Source organism: Macrobrachium nipponense, chromosome 31 (genome assembly GCF_015104395.2).
Source record: "Macrobrachium nipponense isolate FS-2020 chromosome 31, ASM1510439v2, whole genome shotgun sequence".
NCBI lineage: Eukaryota > Metazoa > Arthropoda > Malacostraca > Decapoda > Palaemonidae > Macrobrachium > Macrobrachium nipponense.
In genome coordinates, this window is record NC_061093.1 from 53,986,807 (window position 1) to 54,013,371 (window position 26,565).

The window sequence follows — 26,565 nt, forward strand, 5'->3', positions numbered from 1 at the left end:
TAATCTTCAAAGGTGTGACCAAATATCCATGATATTTAATGTGCTGAAATACAGTACATACTGGGCTAATGTTGTCATGTTTTTTATGTGTTCTGTAAAAATTCATAGGGAATGCTTTGTCTTTACAGTGTTAATGAGACCACAGGAGAACTCAAGGTGTCAGGGTCTTTGGATCATAATGCAGCCGCTATCATCATCTTGACCATAACTGCTTCGGATCGGAATGCTACAGAAGATTTCCCTGATCAGAATGACACAGGTAACAAAAATATGAATGTAAAAAATACAAATGAGTTTCCTTAATACAACCCAATCTTGTGCTGTCAAAACTCCTTTTTAAATATTCATGAATTAAATAGTTCTATTTACTTTATGATCTTTTTCAGCGGAGGTAACAATTTATATTCAAGCATTTAGTGACCAAAATCCGATATTTGCTCCACCCTGGACCCCTGCAAGACCGCAACTAGAGGTCATAGTTAAAGAAGAGCAGGAGCCTGGAACTGTTGTATTTTCTGTCACAGCTAAGGATCCTGTTTCAGGTGAGATATAGTACTCAGCTACTATGAATGTGTATTTAAAGATAATTTAAGTACTGTATAGGTTTGGCAGTGAATTTTGAAGAAACATTCTTAATCTTAATCGCTTTGATTGCTAATAGGGATAGGTTTTCCTATTAGTGTGAAAGATGCCTAAACATGACGGTGTTATAAATTACCATGTTGCAGGTCAGCCTGTAAGAAGATATGAGAAGGTTCCAGGGTCTGACCCTGATGGTATGTTCACTGTTGCAGCCATAACAGGACAAGTGTCGCTTAATTCAAGATTAGATTACGAAGCATCTCAGACTAAGGTTCGTCAAGTTTTGTGTGAGCCACACTTGTTTTGATTATAACATTTCTCAAGATGTAAGTGAACATACTTAAGAATTTATTGAGAAGGGTATGGTTTTGATACATTATTACAAATTTTCAGAAAACTTCACTGCAAGTATTAGCCATAGCTGGTGAACGTTCAAGTGAGGCCTTTGTTACCGTGAACATCGAGGATGTAAATGATAATAGCCCAATATTTACAGAGAATGTGAGTATTTGATGAATGATGTGACTATCTGTAATGCTTTAGTTATATGTGAAAGTGTAGTATGATTACTTGTTACTTTGCAAATAGTGGTAAGCTAGATGTTTCCTTTTGATGACATACTTTCCTTCCTTTTGAAAAAACCCAGAGATTTTGGGGGGAGTGGACCTGAAACTGTATCTGTGGAAAAGTGCATTAATATGTACTGATTATAGAAATAGCAATATTTTTCTTTATATAATTCCTTGCTGTAACTTTATTTATCATGGTATTAAGGTTTTTTCATGTGAGGCATGTATTACTTATGAAACTAAACAGTTCCTTTTGATAATTTAGATTCAAAATTTGGACCTTCCCTGTCAACAAAAGGTTTTAAGTGTAATCATTTCTCTTAATCATTTTTGGAAATTTCTTGGTTTATATGTGGGAAAATGTAACCTAAAAATTATATTGATATAAAATTTAAGTGGTACCGTGTATTCTTTAGATGTACTATATGCTCTTCTTAAAATCTATTTTTTTTTCTTTGATTATTGTTAATCTGTATAGGAGTACCATACCCGTCTAGCTGAAGACGCTCGATGGCCGAAGTCAGTGTTAACTGTAACAGCAACAGATCCTGATACAAAGGAACACGGTGAAGTCTACTATACTCTGGGTGGTGAGGGAGCATTGCTATTTGTCATCAATAAAACAACAGGAGAGGTTAGTAATTGTGAATATCTTATCTCTCAAATAGTTATTCATTAGTTGAGTCAACTGCTTTCCTATAAACAAAGCTCTTTGAGGCTTGGTATAGAGGATTAAGTTTTATTCAGGTTCATGACTTGGAAATAAGGATAATTTAAAAGAATGGATGGCAATAATGAAAGGATTAAAGGATTTTTTAACTTTTGAGGTGAATGGTGTGAGATATTAAATTTTGAGTACTGTACTGTATTTATATACAATACATATTTGGAAAATGAAATATTAGTTACATTGGTTTTGAAAGTTAAAATAATGATAGTATATAGCTAGTGAGAGGGAAGGGAAGTAGAAGATATTTTGGAATAACTTTTCAAAGTACAGTACAGCATAGTTTTGAGTTTGCTCTTTCACATTTCTGAAAAGGATGGAAAAATACATAACTCCCTATTTTAGATTCAAGTTGCACGAGGTGCCCAACTGGATAGAGAGACAACACCTACCATAACTCTGGAGGTGACTGCCCATGATACTCCTATGGGGGGCATTAACCAGCGTAAAACTACTGTCATAGTAAGTTTTTGGGAAGTTTGTATGAATCTTAATAATTTGCAATGTCTAGTCTAACTTCAGTGTGAATGTTATGAGATAATATCACTGAAAAGATGTTACATTATTACATAAATGTATGTTCTGATTTTATACCTCTTCCCCTAGGTTGAAATAGAACTGACAGATGTGAATGATGAATCTCCTCTTTGGAGTGAATCTTCATACACAGCTGTGGTTGCAGAAAACACAGCAGTAGGTAGTCCTGTCATGAATGTCCTAGCCACTGACCCAGATCTTGGCATCAATGGGGTTGTTAGGTACCAGTTACCCGAACCACAAGGAGAGGTTGATGGTAAGTTAGAGGAGCATAGGTTCGTATAAGTGTCAGAACAAATACCAGATTAAAACTAAATTTGTATTTTTCATAACATACGAACCTACACTTTCATATAGGGAAAGCTGCCCTCATCATACCACCCAACATATTTTTGATCTCTCATTTGTACTAGGAGGTTGAGTGGAGCTGTGTACAGGCTGTCTCACACAATAACCAATGTAGGTCAGGTCGAGTCACACCACCTGAACCAGGTAGCGTTAGAATTTTGTTTTTCGGAGACAATTCAAGTACAGCTAGGTAAGCGTGGATTACTCCGTATATGAAAGTGTAGGTTTTTATGTTAAGAAAACAGAAATTTCTTTTTAATTTGGTATTTTGTTGTAAAAACACTATATTTATGTATGTACAATTTTGTATTAAGCTACATCATCTTTATATTCTCTTACTAAATTTTGTTTTCTCTCAAAACTCAGGACTCTTCTCCTTAGACCCTGAGAGTGGTGTATTGTCTGTACTGGCTCCTCTCAATGGTAAAGGAAGAACCGAACACTATGAATTAACAGTTCGGGCAATTGACCAAGGCACTCCTCAACAGTATTCAGAAGCTACAGTTCGATTGCTTATTGGAGACGTCTCTACCAACGATGGTGTGCCAACTTTCATAAGCCCTGCGCCAAATGAAGGCGCCAGTGTTATGGAGGTAATTGTTAATTTCGGAGTTGCACAAGTTAATGGGTTTTTTACTCGTTTTAATCATATATTTTGTGTTATTGAGATGCATTTTAATGTTTTCAAACCAATTTTGAAATCATTATACTTTTATCAGAGGCGTTATTTGCAATGAATTTACAGTAGATGCTCATATACTGTACAGTGAATTTATTTAGGAAGTAAGCAATTATATTTTCCAGTAGTATAATTCTGTGGCCCCAAGTGAGAAAAATAAAAACGGTGGATAGGTCCTCCATTGGTAAGCTTTAATTTTCAGTCATAGTTATTTATTCTCAGTGAAACTTGGTATTTCTTTATTCCACTTTCCTTGCGAACATTTCCTTGTAAGCTCTGCTAAGCTAAACAGCGTTTTGGTGTTATGGTGCTTGGCTAGCAGTGCTGCTAACTGGATTTTTGGCACAGGTTGTTTGTATCTCTGAAAGTTCGTAAATAGAGGAGTGTCTGGAATATTATAGTTTTTATCCATAGAGCATATGTTAATAAAATATTGGTAGCAAAGTATTCATAAAAGGAAGGCTGTTCCATTACACTGAAGTCCCTCCTTTTATATAAAAGGGATTTTGACGTAGGAAAAATCTATTTCTGGGCGAGGAAGCCGTGTCGCCCAGTGAAATGTGTCCTCTTTAGCACTATTTCTAGTAAAATATTGCTATGATACCAGAGAACTGCTAAATTGGACATGTCAGAAGTCTCTGACTCGCTCACCTAAATAAAAGGTGTCGGTATAGAACTGGGGCTAGTGTTAAACACTACCACAGCAACCCCTCCAATTAGCCTTTTCCTCATCAAAAGACCCTGAAAACGGGGAGCCGACCTATAGGTCACACCCAGCTACCCTGTTGAAGGGGACTGCGGCGTCATACTTATCGATAGCATAGAAGCTTGGTGCACAGCAAGGGGGGAAAAAAGGAAAAAAAAAAAAGGGGGGGGATTTCATTGGGCGACACGGCTTCATAGTGCTAAAGAGGACACATTTCACGGAGCGACACGGCTGAGCCCAGAAATTAAATTCTTGTTTTTGGTGATACAATACTGAAGTAAGAGTTCTAGCAGGGCAATGGTTTATACCATGTAAAGCAAATTTCTTGTTATCTTTAATGATGAAAATAGAATAAAATTAATAAAAAAAAGAGGAAGTTAAAACCGAGAGAGAGAGAGAGAGAGAGAGAGAAATATCTTAATATTTTTCTTTTTATTTTAAGAATTCTAAAATTGGGACAGCAGTATTCCAAGTTGAAGCTGAAGATCCAGATGACCCTACAACACCCAACGGCAAGATCGTTTATTCTTTCTTAGATGATGGGAGTGACAATGGTGTTTTTGACATAGGTACGTATTGTTAATTGCAAAAAGGAACTACTTTTACATGAATGATATGACACCATTGCAGTTTGGGTAATTTTGATTCATCATAGCACCTCATAGGTTACACAGTAAAATGTAGGTTGCGTTGTTACTGAAGTTGTAATTGTATGTAGGTCAGTTAATATCTTTACCCCAACACGCTTTCCTTTACTTCACTTTACATATGCTGTAAAATGGCAAATTTTATAAACCTATCTGATTTTCCACATGCTGTAGTATATTTTACATTTTACTGTGAAATTTAACTTGCTAATTTTTAATTATCTCGTCCAGATCCCACAACAGGAATGATCACAACTCGAGCTGAGCTTGACAGGGAAGTAAGGGATCAGTATACAGTTGTGGTTGTTGCGCAGGATCTGGGACGTCCTCCGCAGCTGGCCTCACGTCTTCTGGTCATCAACATAACAGATGCTGATGACAATGCTCCAGTTTTTGCCAGGTTACCGGTAAGTTTTTTAATTTCACATTATGTATGTGCACTGTGGAGTCAGTGTTTGCTATTATACTCATTGTTTAAAAAATATCCACAATTATATATAAAAATATATTTGTATGTAAAAATAAAAAACAAAGACTTTCGAACACTTGAACGGTGTTCCTCATCAGTGTGACGTTAAAATGTAATGAAGAGGGTAGTTTCCCTCCGAAGAGCATCTAAAAAGGTGGGCGGGGCGAGAAAATGATAACAGCCCATCGTCGAAGTGCTGGTTCGTGTTTTATGTAATTCCAATCTCAACAGGCAGTTGCGCCAACCTCCTCGATCTCCGAACCTGTTATCATTTTCTGTCCGCCCCCCCCGCCCACCTTTTTTAGATGCTCTTCGGAGGGAAACTACCCTCTTCATTACATTTTAACGTCACACTGATGAGGAACACCGTTCAAGTGTTCGAAAGTCTTTGTTTTTTTATTTTTACATACAATATATTTTTTATATATAATTGTGGATATTTTTTAAACAATTTGTTTTCACGGAATTGTGAATTTCTTAACAAAATTACTCATTGTTAGTGATGATGTTAACAATATATGTATCTGTAATAAGCTTAAAGCTAAAAAAATTTAGCTAATTGTTTGGAGGATTGATGTAAGTAGAGCAACTTTATTTACTGTTGTATAAATTCCAAACATTGTATAAATGTAATGATAATTTTTTAAAAAAAAATGTATGATGACCCAAATGTATTCTAGGGAGACAAGCCCCTGGAATTTTCTGTAGAAGAGGAGGCAGCCACTGGAACTGTCGTTGGTTACTTATCTGCAATAGATGATGATGCTGGAGACAATTCTCTGGTCGACTACAGAATAACTTGTAAATATATTTAGTATACACAGATATCCTGCTAAATTTCTTTTATTTTATATTTTTTTCTTGTGATATGCCCATATGGATTATGTATATAGATTAAGATAGGCTATTTGGAATAATGTAGACATAAAATTTAATTTGGATTTTAGTTTATTATAAAAAAATTTTTACGGCTTTATCTTTTTCACAGATGGCAATGATGATGGTCTCTTTGGCATAAACAGAACAGCAGATAACCAGGGTATGATTTTTGTCAAAGATCGAATTGACAGAGAAAAGGCAAGTAATTCTCCCATTAGTAATGGTTGTATTTTTAGGTGGAATGGAACACTTTAGTCAGGAGTTTAAATTACTGTTAATATTAATGCATACAAATGGATGAAATGTCCTTTGAATTTGAATTTTAAATTATCTTCTAAATAAAATTAAAGAAGCTTTGTTTTGATTATGACTTAAATGTATTTTGCTAAATGGAAATAAAGAAGCTTTGTCTTGATTACGACTTAAATGTATTTTGTTTCAGGTTGAATCGGTAACCCTAACCCTATTGTGTGAAAAGTTAGGTCGCAGAATGCCAAACAGAAAGAATTTTGATCCCAAAAATCATGCTATGATGCAGGTTAGTGCTACTGTATGATTTTTCCAATTATATTCTGGATTTTGTGAATAGTACTGCACTGTAAGTTAATGCTCATCGTAGTGTTTTAGAATTATACTGTGGAAAGAATGTCCAGTTCCAGTGGCTATACATTTAGACCCAGATATGACTTTGACCTGCCAAATAAGGCTGGTTCTCTGGTATAGAAACCTGCTTCTGCTAGAAATTTATCTCTTCTAGATAAAGTGGTTTGTGTTAGTAGGTTTCTTCTGTTTCCTAATATTAACAGTTATGAATTGGACCACTGATGGATGGTCTCTTGTTTGTCAAGTTTTTCATAAGCTGTATTTTAGCATAGATCTTGCACATTCTCAATTGGTCTCTGATCCCCTTTTCCTGCCAAGATCAACCAGACTTTCTGAACAGCAGCACTGATTTGTAGCAAATGTGCCTCACTGCGGAACTTCCCAGTTCCAGAGGACCTTTAGTTCTCATAATGATTTCATGCAGTCAGAACCTCAAAAGTCTAAGTGAAGATGCAATGCATTAGTACTACCCTAATACTATTCGTCTTGCATTTGAATAAATTTTTGTCTAATAATTTTTTTCTTTTTTAATGAGATCTCTTCTTTTTGTATTTCATTTTACTTCTTATTACTTCTTCCTAATGAATACTATTTTCTTTGTAAAGCTTGAATTTCAAGTCTTTGGCCAATGTGGGATTGTTCCATATGAATAGGGTTCATCTACTGAATGATGAGAAAAAGTGGATTACTTTATAATTTAGGATTAAAAGTTATTTTTTACTCTTAACATTTTGCTGACCTTTTCTGACAAAAATAAATTTACTGTTTTTTTCTTATTCCAGGTGATCATAATGGTAAGTGACTTGGATGATAACAAGCCCACCTTTGTTGATAATGTGGTGACATCAGGTGTTCGTATTGATGCTGCTCTGCAGACTGAGGTACTTAGACTCCAAGCCAAGGATGAAGATCCTACTGCATTGCCAATAAGGTGTGTACCTGTGATTTTTCGTTTTTGCTCGTTCCATCTAATGTTTGTCATTAATATGTCCTTGTTATCAATCAACTGTATTGGATTTTAGAAACTTTATTGTGTGAAAGAATTGCATTACTTGGTGTTGCCTCACATATTCAAACCAATGTTTGAAAGTCCTCCTCACCTCTTGTGAGACCATCCAAAATGAAGAGGTTGCCAAGTAGTAAAGTGCATACAGTAAAACTGCTTTGTACTTTGTATATATAGAAAGTGTATGCTTTACATTTTCTGTTAAAAATTGTACAAGAATTTATATTTCAATAGTAGTGATCTTATTCTTACAACTGAACTTAGTAATTTCCATTGAGGAAGTCATATTTTTTTGTTGAAAATAAATTATAACTAAAAGCCTAATAATTGGATGTCGAAAAATTTGAGGATTACAAAATATTTAAGAAAAAGGCCTCAGTTTATTTGATTTTAGTTACAGTTAGAACAAAGACAAAATATAAGTGACAGATAATGCTGTATTGCATCCTCTATGCACAGGAGTTACTTTGTAAATATCCTGTAAATAGGTTGCCCATACAGTAAACTGTGTAAATGGGGATGTCAAATGTTCAGATGGGAAAATATTATTGTATTGTCTAGTTACTTTTGTGTCATTGAGTGCCAGTTTTTATGCCTCGTAGGGAAGTAGTATCAACAGTCCTCCTTGTGTTGCACTGTAGGAATTACATAAAGTTCTTGTTCACATGCGGAACAAACCTTCGGTCTTAATGTTAGGATATTTTCCAAGTACCAGCCAGCTGGTAACCGGTTAAAAACAATCAGATTTGAATTCTTTTTACTGTACCTCCTTTCATATTATCTTTCTTTTAACTTTCCACCTTCTCCTAACAATTGTTTCATAGTGCAAATGCAAGGTTTTCCTCCTGTTACACCTTAACTTTTACCGTTTCCTTTTTAGCGCAAATGGCCTCGTTGGTCCCAGCATTTGGTCTCAAGTGTCATCTGTGTGATAAAATGGCTATAAGGATTGTTGATGTTGTGTCAGTGCTGTCTGGACTTTCTTTTTCCTAAATTAATTTGGGTGGTGTACTCTAACAGTTCTGGTGGAATAAAGGCTTTTGTAAAGCATGAGTATGTGAGGAAACATTAAAATAATAAAAAATTAATATTGTTTGTGTACTATACATTGCATATTTATAAACTGTTTAAGGCAAGCTACTATTTTTGTTTCAGGTATAATATTCAAAATATCAGCTTCTCTCATATAGAAGATTCTGTTGAGCTTCTCCCAAATGAAGAGGTCAATGCCACAGGGGTTTTCTTGCTTGAGGAATCGACAGGTGTTTTGCGGACAAATGCACCTTTAACCAGATACGCCCATGGTATTTTCACAGCCTTCGTCACTGCACGTTCCACTCCTCACGATGATCCTGCTGTTGCAAAAGTCACAGTATGTGTTTTTTTTACTCTATATTGTATAGTATTTTAAGGTATTGTGTTGGGTGTCTAAATGTTTTGTTATGATAGCTTAACTTGTATTGTATGCTTTGATATACATTTTAACTTTATATTAACAAAGATGATAAGCTGCAATAAATTGCAGGAGCTTCCCTAAGAAAGGAAGGTCTTACATATCATCTAATTACTGCTTAGCATCTCTATCTTGACTTGCAATAAAGGTTTAAATAGTAATTATTATTTTTCAGAAGATAAGCCCCTATTTATGTGGAGCAAGCTTACAGGGGCCAGGTTTGATTAAAGAGTAAAGTTTAATTAATTTTATCATCACTTTCATGCAGATATATGTTCTGCGGGATTCTGACCTTCTGCGCTTCACGTTTGGAATGACACCTAGTGAGGTGCGCCGTCAACTAACAACTTTCAAGAAGGATGTAGAAAATGTACTGCAAGTGGCAGCATCTCTTAATATTTATGACACGGCATATTACTCGGACTCAAATGGTGCCATTGACTTTTCAAGCACAGGGTAAGTTCATTAGTTGCAAAATATTCAAGGATTGAACTTTCCATTTACTGTAATCAGTTACATATTTTTCTTTTTTTTAGGTTTAATGAAATGCATTAGCCTACAGAACACACTTTTGTATGGAGAAAAAATCCATAGTTATATAACTAGAGATATATGTATAGTATAGTATACATATATATTTGCAGTTACAGAACTGTGAATTTGTCTCTCCATTTTAAGACCTCTGCTACTTCAAGGTATTTTTTAAAGACATTTTGTATATAAAACAAGTGTTTTAATACTTTTTATCTGATGATTGAAATTTAATATACATATTGTATGGCTCATAAGAGTGAAATCTTTTTATTTCAGGTCCTGTTTCCATTTAGTGGGCCGTAATATGCATGAAACAAAAGTATTACTTGATTCTACGGTTAACAAAAAATTACAACCAGTGTTTGATAAGTATTCTGTTAAAAGAGTGGAGGTAAGTTCAGAGGTTATTTTCATGATTTACAGTATTTGTATTTCATCAGAATCAGGTGGAAATCTATATGTTAGTGATTTCATTACAAAGAAATTCACATCGTGAAAACTTTTATGTTCATAATCTACATTTATCTAAATAAGATAAAAACAAAAACTTTTGTACATCTGAACAGTGTCCCTCCTCAGTCGGAGGAGGAGCACCATTCAGTTGTTCAAAAGTCTTTGTTTTATCTTTTATATGTTAGTACAGTTCATTTATTATGGTGATGTTATTTACATTCTTTATCATGATTTAAGATAGTTGCATACTATAGTTACACTTAAATATATCTGCAATTGAAGTATTCATCAAATGTACTTCTCATAAGTACTTTTCTTTATCTTTTACAGAGGTGTGTTCCACGTCGTGAGTCACGCCAAGCTGACTGGGTTGAAGTGTGGGTTTTGGTTATAGCAGCCTTCATCGGTGTGGGTGGTACCATAGCAGCTTGTTCTGTATGTTGTCTGTACTCAAGATACCGACGACAAATGAAGCGACACCAACAGCACTTACGTCTCCTTGAGAATCCAGTTGCTGCTGGTCAAGTTCTACCTCCAGGCTCTATTGTAATGTTACCTCATGGCCCTCCTCCACCACCAGGTCCACCACACCCTGGAGGACTCCATCAACCAATGGGACCTCCAGCTTCGGTGTTAAGCGCCGAGCCTCCAAGAGCGTTCGAGCGCCAAGATCGCGTTCTTCCCCTTGATGCCATCTCTTATAGAAGTGGTCAAAGGTAGCTTTACTTGCAGAAATGCAATAAAATACATATACGTACTGTAAGTAATATTTTTATAGTTACAAGTTGTAAAAAGAGCAGTTATTTTGCCTCAGAACAGAGTTTAGTAAAAGTGCCTTATTTGTTTATAGCATATTTTATCATAGCATTATAGAAAAATCATATTTGTAATTTAATGCTGTAAATTTAGTCCAGGTGATGGAATATATGCTTAGAATGTATGCAAGAATGTGAATATTGTAATAGCTGTAACTGTTATTTCAAACACTTCTTTTTTTTTTTCATTACTTGACACAGGTGAAGTAATTTTTCCATACTTATGCATCCAGTTGGTAAATCTAGAAATCCTGCATTTAATAGTATTGTTTTACTTTTTGTGATGGAGCTTGTAAGATCCTATTTTTATTGCTCAATCATCATAAAGTACTATTCTGTTAATACTCACGTTATTTACCAGATTGACTAATAGTGTTGCATGAGGTCCCTAAACTCTTACAAAACAAATTATGTTACAATTTTGTGAAAACTAAGTAGTTTACCTTATATTTCCTTGTATAAGATGACCTTTAGATAAGAAAATGAGGTAAAAAATTATGGCAATTTTCATGAATTTATCTGACTGATATCTGTAGTACATGGAGACAGCTAAATTGCAAAACCATCTATGTATAGGATAGCTTTTGGGTTACTGTATATATTCACATATCATGTGACTTTTGAAGCTAATTTTGTATATACTAGCGTATCATGTGACTTTTGAAGCTAATTTTATGGGGTGTTGTCATACACAAGATATAAAATTCCTCTGTAATATTCACACATATTAGTATCATAATATAAAATACAAACATAACGACTATGTATCTTTTCAAGAGTTATGCTTTACTTCACTGCATCCGATAATATTGTATGTACATATTCTCATATTACTATTTGTATTATAACATACATAGTGATCATATGCCATTTACATTGTTTAGGTTTATGTGAACATGGACAACTATCGATAACATTTTGGAATTAGTTGAAAGATAACCATGGGGAAACTTTTGTCCCATCTGCCATACACATTAAAACAACAGTAAAATGTGTTCTTTTATGCACAGTAGTTTTGATTAAAATACTTTTCACTCTAATTTTATTTACAGTCAAGTTTGATGGCATAACAAAGTTTAGGAGAGTTTTATCCACGTTGCTGATTCACAATAATTTATATAGTCATTAGAAGCTTGAAACAGTTTTCTCAGCTTCAGCTAAATATTTGCAGTGCAAAATGATAATGAATTTTTAATGAAAAATGAATATTATGTTATCCTAAATGTTATTACTGTACTACTTTAATTACACTACCATTAAAATTTCTGAAAGGTTACCGAAACATAAATGTTTCTGAGTGCAACCATAACTCGATGTTTACATTTTCTCAGCCGGGCTTGCATGGAAAAAAGTTGATTTCATTGACATGGAATTATTTCTTGAATATGCTAATAATATATAAGGTAAAAATTATTTTACTACTTTTATTATCAGTTTATTTCATAATGTGAATCTTTTCTTGTATGTTGGTGGTTATCACGCCGAGGCCAAGGCTAGCCTACCGATAAACATCACTTAGAATAGTAGTATAAGATGACCCCCAGTTTTTAGGGGTGAATTTCCGGATTTAAAGGTTGTCTCATATGTGAAAATATATGGTACTTATTATTTTTTTAAATTTAATACATTCAAACTTTTATCAGTCTGGTATAGATGAATATGTGTGATAGTAAATAAAATATGAAAGTTGTTACTGACTGTACTAATGTGGTGTACTTTTTGTCTCCTAAAAATAAAATAGTAGAATTTGGGCAAAGAACCCTGAAGAAAATGAGGAATATTGTTTATATAATATGACAGAAGTAGATGGACAATTATTGTTATTTCAAAGCCAAAATCCAGGTGTAATTTCAAGACACTAGGTTTGCCTAATGGCAAAATAAAAACATGTTTAGATAAAAATTAGATTTTTCTTGTCATTTTCTTTTTAATACAAACTTCTACATAGCCTATGTATGCATCTGCCAAATTCCAGAGGCTTGCTTTCAAAAGAAAGAAAATGAAGAGTAGAACTGTGAAGTTCTCAAGAACAGTGCATGTGCCACTGGATGCAGGGGATCAAGAAGGGCACCCTGGCTCATTGCTATTAAGTGTCTGAACCTGCTGCAAAGAAAGCAGAGTTGAGAGGAGTGCACTCTGTAAAAGTAAGTGGCTTTTACATGAAAAATTTAATTAAAATTTTTTTCCATATACCAATTACTTTTGTATAGCCTGTCACCACAGCTCAAGCTAAAACTGGCTTCTTTAAGGCCTTCAAAAGCTGCCTGGGCAGAGGTTTAAAGAAAAACTGTTTTAAAAAGGGAATACTACATAAAATAGTTACATGCTTTTGAAAGCAGTGTGGGGTTTGTCCTCCAATATAGTAATTGGATATGATAAAAACCCCTTCAATCTAAACAGAATTTGATGATAGGCACAACCCAAGTCAAGTGTACAGACCAATTTTAAGGAACAACTTTGTTAAGGAGCAGAATCAGGAATATTCATGCTAGTTAAGCCAGACCAATGTAAATTAAAAGATGGACTAGGTTGACCAAACTCTATGCTGACACTGGAGTACTGGTTCAAAACATCATGCCTAAGTATTCTGTCAGTAGTGTGTGTCCGGTAGAATCAATCTCACATTATGATATGCACTGGAATGAAGTACAATCTTAGCAACACAAGAGAAAGAGTAATAGATTGCATATTAGTTGCTGGCAGTGAGATAGTGCTTTCACAGCACATTAGATGTTGCCAGTGAGATAGTGCCTTTACGGAGTAAGAATCTCCATTGTTAGCTAACAAAACTGAGAGCTACCAGTATCAAATAAAGCTCTTAACCATCTCGCCATTCACTTTAACAATTATGGTGTTGCTGGTGAGCTGGCAGCAAGATTAACTGCTGTGGGGGAGAAATGCCACATGAAGAGCATTCAGTTATCCCGAGCTGGGTAGTTATTACTAAAATGCCTCACAAGTTGGTAAGTTGGTGCAGCAGCTGGAGTTTTTTGCTTGGGATCTGCAGTATTCAGCATTTAAGGCTCTTCTGTTAGTCCCAGAGGCTGCATTCACCTCATATCTCGTTTCTGTGCTATTTCCAAAGCACAAGTTTATTCAATTGCAATCTCTAACCCAGTTCATCTTGCACCACATAAATACACCCACTCAAAAATGTGCTGAGCCACAGTGGGGCAAACATGCCAAGTTTTTAAAGTTGTTCGCCTATTCTTACGAAACCCTGCAAACAAAGACACATAACCATTCCATTATTTTGGAAATAATAAAAGTAAATGTAGTTATGTTGCACAGAAGAAACTGAATCAATAAATGTAGAGATACAGGCAGTCCCTGGTTATTGGTGGGGGTTCTGTTCTGACAGCTTGGTAAGTGAAAATAGCTAATAACCGAAACTGGCAACTTATGTAAATGGTTAATGGTGCCTTTGTTAGGAATGTATCAACACCATAACTCTACTATTGGTGCTAATAACCAGCACATTATGGCGCTGAAAATTGCAATTTTCGGCACTAGGCAAGCGCCATAAAACTGGATCGCCGATAACTGGAGACTGTTTATAACATTGTCCAACATTGAAATATAGAAATGCTAATCTTTTCTCCACTGATGTTGTCATAGATCAATGACATATAAATGGATACATCAAGAAAATTCAAACCTGAACCTTGTATTTTCAGAATGCCTTGTATTTTCAACTTGCCACACACTGTCATTTTGTTTCTAATTCACAATTATTCTAAATAAATGAGTTTTATATTTACAGGTACAATAAATATTTTTGGTTCCTAATGATTTACAAATAACAGGTAATCTACCATAAAACAAGGGTATCAGGACCAAGAAAAAGAGAATTCAACACCTAACTGACAGCAAATGAGAATAAATTGGGGTACAATATCCTCTGACTACAAATATTCTAAAATATAATCACAACTGAAATTTGATACTTTATGTACACAAAAAATATATCTGGGATTGTGGGATCTTCTCAATAAAAATATTACCATCTACACTGATGACACTTACATAATAGTGGGTTACTTTAACTTAAACATATACAAGCTAAAGTTTTTCTGTTTTATACAATAATGTCCAACAAATATTATCTATCTCATTACAACAATCAACTGAAATTAATCAAATTCTTTTCATACATGATGTGTTGTGTGCAAGAACCTGGCTAAGAGATATCTCCCTGGTTTTGAAATTTTAGCTCGAGGTGAACTTTGATAGTCAAGGTAAAAAAATTTAGGTAATTTTTCCTTTACATATTTATAAAATACAAATGAAAAAGTTGGGTGGCAGTGTCGGACAATTTTTTTCCACCCTATTGTGTGAATAAAGATTTCTTTTTAAAAAAAATCCAGTTCTTGATTTGCAAATGAGGTAAAAAAATCATGTAAAATTTTAAAACCTTATTTTCAAATCCAAATAACATTTTTTAAATATACTAACTCATTAAGTATACAATTAACTGAACACACCTGTAAGACTCTGTCCATCAAATTATATATTTGTTTAAAGTATTTAATGAAAAATTTGACCAACCTGTTTTCCTTGGTTCTCAAAGTTTACCTCAAAGGTAAGAACAATGAGTAGCAGTCTCTCTCTATTTTCATCCTTTTTTGCTAATTTTTATTATTATCAAATAATAATACTAGTGTGTTGGACATATATCTGATAGACTTTTGAAGGCTTGGCTCTTGTCACTGATGACCCACTTGGAGGAAATTGGCTCATCTTTTATTTAAAAAAGTATCTACTTTCAAAATAAAATTTCGACAGCCTCTCAAAACTGAAAGAAGACTGAATCTGTTTTTTCAACTTTTGGAAATGTTTATTGCTGGTTCTTCCACACAGTCTTGAATACAACGCTACATTTTGTAACAAAAAGGTTTTCATACTAACCCACTGATCCTATATGAGCCTATATTTGTTTCCTGAATGTCCCCAGGTTCATAAATATTTTGTCTGTCAGACAGAGGAAGTTAGTCTTACTAACCATTCACCATCTGAATCTTCCAGTAGGTCTCAACCAGTAACCTCACATTTTGCGTAAACTGTTATGAGAAAATGAGAACTGTGGCGCTGGGATGAGGGTCTTCACTTTATGATTAATTGGTTAGAAAGATACTACTTTGTTTCCTTATAACCCTTTAACTATATATATACCTGAATTGCTAGTTAGGTGGGAGATTAAGATGCTAAATGTCCCAGTTTTTCCATATGCTTTTAGGATCTAGTCGAGTGCTTGCAGACTGTATTGAGTCAGTAACCGATTTCTGGTAACAAAAAGGTTTGTGCTTTGTAAAGACAAAACAAATATTGTGTCAAGCAAGGCACTTGAATCACGAGCCTTTTTGAAAATGAAAAACACTCAAATATATGATTTGCAAACTACATGGTAAAAACTTTCAGTATGCAAAGGAAGGTGCCCGTATCAGGTAAAATTCTTTGGGAATAAGAAATGCAGGACACTTGCTACCAAAAGAGTTGCCTCAGTGGCGTGGTTGGTTTGGTGTTTGCTTCTGACCTCGGTGGTCGCGGGTTTGATTCTCGGCCATTCCATTGAGGAGTGAGAGATGTGTATTTCTGGTGATAGAAGTTCACTCTCGACGTGAACTTCTATCACCCGTTGCTGAATAACCACTGGTTCCATGCAACGTAAAAACACCATACAAACAAACAAAACAAAAACCAAAAGAGTTGTTGAAAATAACCCAAGAAATGCACATCTCTTGACAGTGCTGTAAATGAGAGATGAACCTGAATTATGATGATGGGGAAAGTGAGTCCCCAACTTCTTCGCCAAAGGTGAAAAATGACCACCTACAACTAAAAAGTTAAGTATATATATCTTAGTTTTACCAGACCACTGAGCTGATTAACAGCTCTCCTAGGGCTAGGCTGAAGGATTAGATATTTTTATGGCTAGGAACCAATTATTTACTTAGCAACGGGACCTACAGTTTAATGTGGGATCCAAACCACATCAAGAAATAAATTATCACCAGAAATAAATTTCTCTGATTTCATGTTGGTAGACTACTGGCCCAAATGGATACAAGTCCAATCATCTATAAGAAGTGTCTCATATAAAAAGTAATAAGGTAGGTTGATATTGACATAAACCTGAATGTAAAAGAGAACATAATTTAGCATTATGCCTACAGGTAACTGGCATTGGCGAATACCCTTAAATAAGGGGAAAAAAAAAGGATACATGTTCCTTACAAAACCATTGATCCAAGAGGTGATACCGGCAACTAGGTTTTACCTGCTAACTACAGAAGTCACTTTTGTCATTAATGAGTACACTAAATAGAAAATGGGTGTTTGCAGTAAATGATGATTAAAGCAGAACAATGGAAAATTAATTAACAATCAGCAATAGTATGGCAAGTCACTCAAGGTAAACACTGGAGAACAGTGAACAGAGTATCAACACAAGTTTACAAAAAAGTGAGGTCACTAGTTTTAGTAATCAAGACATACCTGAAGATGCAGAGGGTGCTTGCATGATAAGACTACCTTCTATTGTCCAACAAACAAAAGACTAAAAACCTAGAATATTTGAGACATGAGTACAAGCAAATTTATTTTCCATTTTATGATCATTGTTGAAAGTTAAAAGCCTAATGATGATATTGACAATATACTCAAAGGAAACATTCAAGAATGAAGCAATTTATGATTAACAAAAATGTTTGGGTAAAAAAGGGCTTTCTGCTGTAAAACTTAACAATTTATTAGTCACAGGAATCACTTTCACATGAATCACTCTCTAGCAACATTTGCCATACAAGCTGCAAGCTTACATGTGCAGTTCAAATGACAAGAACAATTTTCATCAGACCATGATATCTGCAGCATGCACGGAATAATTAAGCCAGGGGATATCCATCGCATACACGTAGTAATTACAGTTATAAAGTTTAACTATAACTATCACAATCTCGGTTTCTTTGACAACATGGTTGAAACACCATTGCACAGTAATCTTACTTGACGTAAATATTCACTTGTGCAGCTGGATGGAAAGAAGATACTATAAAAACATTTTCCATAGCATTCACGATATTATGTTTGAATAAAATCATAAAAGTTACAGGTTAAAATCAAATTTCTCAGACAAAATTTGCTTCTCCATTTACAAGTTGTTACTTTACAATAGCCTTATGTGCATTTACACAACTTTTTGACTCTTCAGAATAACAGCCTATGTTTTGATGAAGTTCATGTGTTAGTAATAAAATGCATCTTTCTCCTCTATTTTCATTCAGGTCATAAATACTTTAACAAGAATATACTAGAAAAAAATGTGAAGCAGAACCATACAATACAGGATATGCCTGACAGTGAAGAGGAGAGTCTAACAGTGTGCATGGATGCACATAAGGCTGTAATAAAATAACTGGTTTGTGGCAGAAAAATCATACTTAAAACTGCATGTACTTTAGCAACTATGGTAGACAAATAACTAATGTATAACTTAAGTCATTAAAGTATGTAATCATACCCTTTGAGCATATAACTATACAACAAAATATATATGTATATATTATATAATAAAAATGGATAATTCTTATAAATACAAGTGCAGTACACAGTTATCACACTAACCCAATTTGGTGATATAGTGGTGGGTGCATACCTTGTAGGCAAAGAAATATTTTTCATCGGTGGGTGGGTATTTTGAAATGAAGTTTTTAAAAAACTGGTTTGCACTTTCATTCATTCAAGTTAAGAGAGAGAAAAATAAGAATACAGTGCATTTAATGTCACTGTATGATGATGAATCTGATTTCACAATTCCAAAATTAATCTACTGAAATTCTAACACCTTTTTTCATTAAAAAAAAAACCTACTATTTATTCCAAAATACAGGACAAAATTTTTCACTAATTCTAACACATTGCAGTCCTCATCACCTCTAAACTTATGTAAGTGGAATATCATACATCCCCAAAGCTACAACAAAATATCAATATTTTCTCATCTACTAATCACAATTTTCATATTCTCTAATTAACACAATTTTCATATTCTCTACTTAACACTGTAAAAACAGTTTGTGAGCAAATATTTGCAAGATTATAAGCCCCAATTCTCAGCACGAATCACAAATGAATCTTTCAAAGTATTATAATGAAGACAGAGTTCCTCTATCATCCTGAATGAAAATACAGAATAATATTTTGTACACTTCGGTAAAAAGAAAAAGCACAATATTTCCTAACTTGAAAACCCTTACTTTACATGTGCCTTTAATCTGCTGTGAAATCAGCTAACCAGTATTGAAGCTACTGCCTTGGAATCAAAATGGCTAGTGGAGTGTTAGACTTAACTAATATGGAAGGAGTCAAGGGCTAGATAACAGATGTTGATGTTACCACAAGCAAGCTAAAGCTAGTTGGAAAACAGCAACCCAGATGAATGTAGGAATTTGTGCAAGAAAAAGTGGTGATGATAAGTATACATACTGGACTAACTGGGGGCATATGTCAGCCATATACAGGCTGTCCCCGGTTTTTGCCGGGATTCCATTCTTATGCTTGGTCGTATTCCGAAAATTTTAAAAAATCCTAAGAAAACCTTACTTTTAATGCTTTGGGTGTATTGAAAACAATATAAACTGAATTTTTATTCAGTTTTTCATACATTTTTTTTTTTTAAAGTTCCAAATTTTTATTATTCTGCCGTTTTGGAGCCATAGTTCTTCCGTTGGATTGGCGTCGTAACCCCAAAAGATGCGTCATAAACCAGGAAATAGTTTCTGATAAATATACATATTTGGAAAACATTGTAACCTCGGAATGTCATAAGCCAGAGCCGTCTTAAGCCAGGGAATGACTTTACATTTGTTCCCATAAGAAGTGTGGTTCATAAAAGGGATTTTGACGTAGGAAAAATCTATTTCTGGGCGAGGAAGCCTTAGTATAACACGTGATACCTCCTAGTGAACATATTTTTATATATTAGGGGAATGGACTGTACTACATGTAAATGAAGATACACACATGAAAAGATATTTAATTACAAACATCTCAACTTGGTGAACTTCTGTATGTGTCAGCTACATTACAATGTTTATTTTTTGCTATGTTACCATTTCAGAAGTGATATGTTTTTAGCCTAATTTTTTAAATTGAATGTTAGGTTAAAGTAAAGGTTAGTTTAGTTTATGAACTACATGGAATTGCTGTTAGATGTAGGACAACCAGGAAATAATCAAGTAAAGGAAGTCCCTGGTTTACGGCGGGAGTTCCGTTTCCACGCCGCATTGTAAGCTGAAAATTTTTGTAAGCCGAAAATCGTCAAAAATCATAAGAAAGCCTTACTTTTAATCCTTTGCATGTCTCAAAAATGACGTAACTTGTATTTTTATTGAGTTTTTCACCATAATAACCTCCAAATTTTAACTTTTCTGCCCTTTTGGAGCCATATTTCTTCTGTCGCATCGGCGTTTTCGGTGTTATAACCCTGGAACATGCATTGTAACCTGGGATATAATTTTAGATGAATATATTAAAGAAAGTCTTCAGACGAGCCCGTCATAACCCGGGAAATGCCTGGAGAGTTGATAATTTAAGGACTTTGCTATTTATCAGGAAGTAAGACCCCAAGGCATCTGTTCAATTGGAGTGCTACTAAATAAGTTCTGAAATCATAGAATATGACAAAATAAAATAAATATGACAGTCAGTGACTTCTTCCTACCAACTCAGCTTACTCACACTCCATGAACCATCAGTGCTGCCAATACTGAATTTATCTTGGTTTCATGACGTTGAGATTAAAGGCACCATTAAAATATGAGAATTTGTGTTGCTCAAAAAGAAACCCAAATGCAAAATAAAATAAAAAAATGCTCCAAAAATATTACTTATTCCCTATCAATTAAACTTCAGTTCTATCTCACTCATCATCAAGAAGGCATCAAATAAATAATGTTTCAGCAAAGGTGAATCACCATACAATTTGATGCCCACTTTATAATTCACCAGGTACAATATTCACCGGTTACATAATTGCAATGCATTACTGCACAATATTTGGCACAAAAATAACTAACACTTCTCAAGATTTAATCATAAAATAACCATAGATTTTATGACACACAAGATTTTTTCCTACAAAAATCTCAATCATATACATTCCTCACAAGTATGTCCTAAATGTTCCTGTGCTGACAGTCCTTTGACTCTTAAACAGTTTGTAATTTTACTATGCATGTGCCTTGTGGATCCACAAAAATGTCTCAAATACATTCTTTCTGCAACATTGACCTCACTTTGCTGTACTACAAAGCTTGGAACCTCTTAGGGTTGTGGCTCTATGTACCAAAGTCTACTAAAGGTGATAAGTGGTTGGTTTGTCTCCAAAAAGGGAAAATCAATATCTGGTGATAAGCTTCCACCAGCACAAGACCACTTCTGCTATATTTCTTATCATAAATTCTGGGGGATGAAGATGGTATTGCAGTTCTGGAGACTAAATTTGCATTTAAATGATGCGTATCTGGTGAATAAAGAATGCACTCTATCATAACTAACTGAGCAAATGAGAAAAAAACGCTTGGAAGAAATGATAACAACATAAGGAAAAGTAAAAACTATTTAGTAATATTTAACATTAAGCAGAAGAATAGCAATCTTGCTGTGAACAGATACTTGGGGAACAGTGAACAGCATTGTTAATAATACTGCAGGTTCACGAAGGGGGCTGAGACATTACCAGGAGGTGCATGCATATACTCATACTCATATAGGACTATCTTCTCCTGTTTGAGAGACAAAAGACTGTAAACCTAAGATATCTGAGACAAAAGTTATGGCATATACAGCATATGATCAATGAGGTTTTACACTTTTATATAATACTGATTATTTACAATTTCTTTAACCCCCAATAATAAAATACTAAAAATAAATTAGCTTTAAAGGTTCAAATGTTTCAAAAAGTGTGATAAATACATTACAAGCTACAGTAATCATTCTTTTTCTTGTCAGAAATAAAAACCTAGTAAACAATCTAAAAAATACAATCAGTACTGGATGCTAGATTATTTTCCCCTAAAAATAGTATAACACTAATCCTTTCACACACAAAAATTTTGTATAAATTTTCAAGATGATCAACAAAAGACTAAAACATCAAAATATCCTCTTCACAACCACCTGTTTATGAGAATATTAGCCTCTCTTGGCAATGGTGGCCATTCCATTAATCAACATTTCTTCCATCTATGAATGTATGCCTTTTGTAAAGCCCACACTAAAGTTATCATACATGGTATACCGTACTAACAAAAAAAAAAAAAAAAAAAAAAAAAAAAAAAAAAAAAAAAAAAAAAAAGGCATCATGAAAAGAAATTGATTAAAATCTTACAGCTCCCACAATTATTGCACAGACATACCAAGTCAAAACTTGAAAATCAAGATTCGGCAAATTTTTGTCATTAAAGTAAAGTAACAGTAAAAACTTGCAAAGGAGATGGTAAAATGTATAGTGAAAAAGATAAATCTTTGGTGAGTGAAAGATACAGAGCTGTATCTTCTTGATTTCATAAATAAATTGTATTAAAGCAAGTTTAAAAAATGGAAAAAGCATGAAAAAAGAACTTTACACAATCTTATTAAAATATTAAAATATATAATCCTCGTACATTTACTGGGACTTTGTGCAGTATCTGATTTGCTATGACAAACAAAGTGCTTAGTCAATAGTTAAAAACAAGTCATACTAAGATGTAAGACAGGAATTGGGTGAAAAGATTTTAAAATTTCTATTCTCAGCTTTGATGGTGCTACAGTGGCTTATATTGTTTTAATTTTCAGTATATTGCAAATGATTACTTTTATTTTACAAATAAATAGGTCTATGATACACTTACTGGTCACTAATTTTCCATTAAAATATGGTAAATTTATGTCCTGCATTTCTGCAACTCATTTCGATGCTAGTACAGGGTCTAAGAATCACTGTATGGCCAACTGGCATCAACAACACAACCAATTATACAGGAGAGACTATTGAATTAAGAGTAATTACATTGTCTCACTAAACTTATCATCAATAATAATATTGAATCAAGAGTAACAATGATGCCCGAGTAGCCTATGAAATGGAGAAATAGTAGCCTATGAAATGGAGAAATCAATGAAGTGCACCCAACTCACATCTTATGTGGATGAAAAAGAGTAAAGAAGTGACAGCTGTCACCATATCTGACAGATGATTTCTTGTACAGTATTTGAGAAAGGCCTAATGCATCATCTAACTAATGTAAAATTCCCTTTCACCATAGATTAGCCACTTTGTCAGTCCACTCAAACCAGGCATGCTGACTTGAGTTAAAATAAAAGAATCTATTGTCTATATGAACACACCTTTGGATCATTCAGTAAAAGTGCAGAAGAAAATCACTTTATAACAACTGATCATGTTATTACAGAAGAAACTTTAAAATAAAATATCCATCATTTGGCTATTGTTCCTATAATTACCAAACTGCCGGCAATTAAAAAATCTTTGGTCACTCTTTTTCATCTATTACAAATGCACATAAAACATTAAATATCTATTGGCACATTACCTTATATCTGGTAACATTCAATACACAGCTTTTAAGTGGTGAGTAAATTCTCACAAAAAAACTGTAACATGTTTTCATCTTCTCCATTCACATCTTAGGGTTACGCTGTTCAAGGCATAATAAGAATTAAGAGGTTGAAAAATGACTAATATACATAACAGAATTAGTTATGTATGAAAATCTACAAATAAAACAATAGTACATAAATAAAACTAATAAGACACTAAATGGTAACTTAAAACCTTGATAAGTTCACATACGCACTTGTAAACACAGATTTACAAGAGAAAATTCTATTCAAAGTAGTACTTACAATACCATCAATGTTATTTACAGTGAAGACTGCATGTGAACTGTAGCTAGCTATCACACCATGATACTTTAACCATGACAATATAAGGCTACCAACATTGTTACATTTCTATGAACACCAGCAAACACTTAAAAATGTACATGCTTATTCATCATCCACACTAAAATGACAGCTTCAAAGTAGTCTTTTTGAAAATTTAGCATCTTCTACATAACTGAACACAAAGTTTGTGGTGAGTCCTATAAACCACAAGTTAAATGGTATGCAAACAAGACTTGAAGTCATATACAATCATATAATCCTTATGAAAATTTTTTTTTGCATATGAAATTATATAGGATAAAAATTCAACCACAAAATTTCACTGCAGTAAACAGCACAATCACCAACGATATACCTCTGAAGAGATACCATAAACTAATGTTAAACACATTTACCTGGAACTGATACCTTTCATGAGGATGACAAAAAATACTATCTCCAATTACCATTAAGAAAATAAAGATTATTGGCCTACCTGGACATGATGTCAATGGCACACAGAACAGCTTTAAACTCACTCTTACAGGATCACAATACATGTCACATACTTGGAAGATGCGGACGGAGAACAGCTATGGTACGAGAATCTTCCAATCATATCTCATATTTGCCGAGTGAGTGACTGGTGGAAAAGGTGGCTCTATTAATGTCCAGCTGCCCGAACTTTCCTGACTAGCAAATGCGAAGGAACAATATGGAATCTGGAGAGAGAAAAACTATTGTTAGAAAACCAACATCTGATTCCTGTATAGTACCATATGTACTACCTGCAAATGTTGAAACAAGGATAAATAGCTACAATGAATAATTAATACCAAGGTTCAAAAGGAATTATAAGAATAATTTACAATCAACAAAATTTACATAAACTTTTACATAATCCATTCTCGCAAAGCAACAAAATAAGCATTCTTATGAAACTAAATCTGGAATACTCTTCTCTACAGCTTTCAAAACAAAGTAAAAATATAATAAAGGCAGTCTTATCATACAGAAAATGTATACAAAGCATAAAGCTATATGTAAATATATATGTATGTCACCTGGTCACAAGAGGTTATACAATATTCATAGTCAATATAAATACAAACCTCTTATTTTATCTATATGTATTACATGGTCACCAAAGAAAAGTCTGCTTGAGAATACCTCTCAAAAGGGTACGTATACCCCCATATGAAGGAACCTTCAAGTTCACTTAACAAAATTTCTTGCTGCCTTGTTAAGATTAGGCAGAGGGAGAAATACAAATTGAAATATTTATGGAGACATAAATGGTACTTGAGTCCTCTGACACATTATGCTTTGGCATAAGAGATCAGTCTATTTTCAAAGAGCACAAATGTAGGATCACAGATTGGTTCCCAAAAAAGGTTTGATTCATGAGTTACCAAGCAGTACATTTGAACTGAACTGAAGAAAAAGAGTGACGTCCATACAAAGGAGTGTCTCCTTGTCCCTGACAAGCATGACTTAATTACTGACTTAGAAGAACAAAAACTGTAAGTTGGGGTTTTTGCCATTAATGGAGCTTTAACAGTGCTCATGGTGCAGTAACTTGAAGTTGTATCAAGTTACAGCACCGTAACTGCCATTAACTTGATGCCTATTCATGTCATTAGCACTGTCAACAGCTGTAACCTGATTCAACATCAAGTTATGGAACTGTAAAACCCAGTTAACGGCACTGAAAAAGCACCATAAGATCGAATTCCCATAAGTAGGTGGTGCCTTAAGTCGAGGAAGTGTTTTCTGTACTGAATCTAATATTGTTATCTAGTACATCTGGAAAACAGTGAAACTGGGGTATATTGTCATACTCGCGTGATACACGAGGAAAGGTTTTAACTTAGTCACCCAATACGTTGCCACCTAGCAGTAAAGTTAGCCTATCCTTTGCCACCTTAAATATGGGCATAATCTTTTATGGCTGATGTATGTTTTGTAACGGTAAAAGGATTTCCATACTGCATGAACACAGGGACATTTAGTATTGAAGGAAAAGGGAGGAGGTCAAATTTCTTGTAAGGTAAGCTACCCATAAGCAAAATAGTACTCTGATCGAAATAAGCCACATGCTGTTGAATGGTCTAAAAAGTGCTAAGTGTTAAACACAAGAAAGTATTGACATCCGTCAATTTCCTATTAGTGTTTCAACTGACTAGTCTCTATAAGATAAGGGTTTGTTCTGGTATCCAGACATTATACAAGTAAGATTTACTTATACATCAGCAGAGAGAGAAAGGATTTGAATGCACGCTGCTCACTAAATTCTTAGTATGAACTTGGGACTTGGGCTGATAATTTTTCAAGAAAACTAAAGTGGACAATATACATACACAAAAATAGAGGAAAATGACATTTTTATGATAAAATAATGTTTTACGTATACTTACCTGGTAGTTACATATAGCTATAGTCTCTGATGTCATGGCAGAATTTCAAAACTCGCGGTAGCGCTAGTTGATAGGTCAGGTGATCCCTTCCCCCCGGCCCCTACCGGGGTACTAGGAACTATTCCAGCTAAGCTCAGATATTTTATGCCTACCTGTCCACAGAGGGGAGGTGGGTGGGCTTTTATGTAACTACCAGGTAAGTATACGT

General features: G+C 34.2%; 2 protein-coding genes across 2 annotated transcripts in view; one reads left to right on the plus strand and one right to left on the minus strand.

Annotated features, from left to right (window-relative positions):
* LOC135206970 (protocadherin Fat 1-like) overlaps positions 1 to 12,713 on the plus strand; it is a 44,788-nt gene extending 32,075 nt beyond the window's left edge. The window contains exons 18-35 of the mRNA XM_064238527.1: positions 129 to 259; positions 387 to 542; positions 729 to 853; positions 976 to 1,083; positions 1,630 to 1,785; positions 2,224 to 2,340; positions 2,485 to 2,671; positions 3,130 to 3,356; positions 4,591 to 4,717; positions 5,027 to 5,202; positions 5,945 to 6,065; positions 6,253 to 6,341; positions 6,586 to 6,681; positions 7,529 to 7,677; positions 8,908 to 9,124; positions 9,474 to 9,661; positions 10,016 to 10,130; positions 10,523 to 12,713. Of these exons, the coding sequence (XP_064094597.1) occupies positions 129 to 259; positions 387 to 542; positions 729 to 853; positions 976 to 1,083; positions 1,630 to 1,785; positions 2,224 to 2,340; positions 2,485 to 2,671; positions 3,130 to 3,356; positions 4,591 to 4,717; positions 5,027 to 5,202; positions 5,945 to 6,065; positions 6,253 to 6,341; positions 6,586 to 6,681; positions 7,529 to 7,677; positions 8,908 to 9,124; positions 9,474 to 9,661; positions 10,016 to 10,130; positions 10,523 to 10,912 (2,875 nt within the window). The 3' untranslated portion in view covers positions 10,913 to 12,713. The remainder of the gene's footprint in view (positions 1 to 128; positions 260 to 386; positions 543 to 728; positions 854 to 975; positions 1,084 to 1,629; positions 1,786 to 2,223; positions 2,341 to 2,484; positions 2,672 to 3,129; positions 3,357 to 4,590; positions 4,718 to 5,026; positions 5,203 to 5,944; positions 6,066 to 6,252; positions 6,342 to 6,585; positions 6,682 to 7,528; positions 7,678 to 8,907; positions 9,125 to 9,473; positions 9,662 to 10,015; positions 10,131 to 10,522) is intronic.
* A 6,150-nt stretch (positions 12,714 to 18,863) lies between these two features.
* Positions 18,864 to 26,565, minus strand: part of LOC135206852 (ecdysteroid-phosphate phosphatase-like) — a gene marked incomplete at its 5' end in the record, with an annotated part of 30,316 nt that continues 22,614 nt past the window's right edge. Inside the window, one exon of the mRNA XM_064238336.1 lies at positions 18,864 to 24,662. Coding sequence (XP_064094406.1) covers positions 24,534 to 24,662 — 129 coding nt within the window. The remainder of the gene's footprint in view (positions 24,663 to 26,565) is intronic.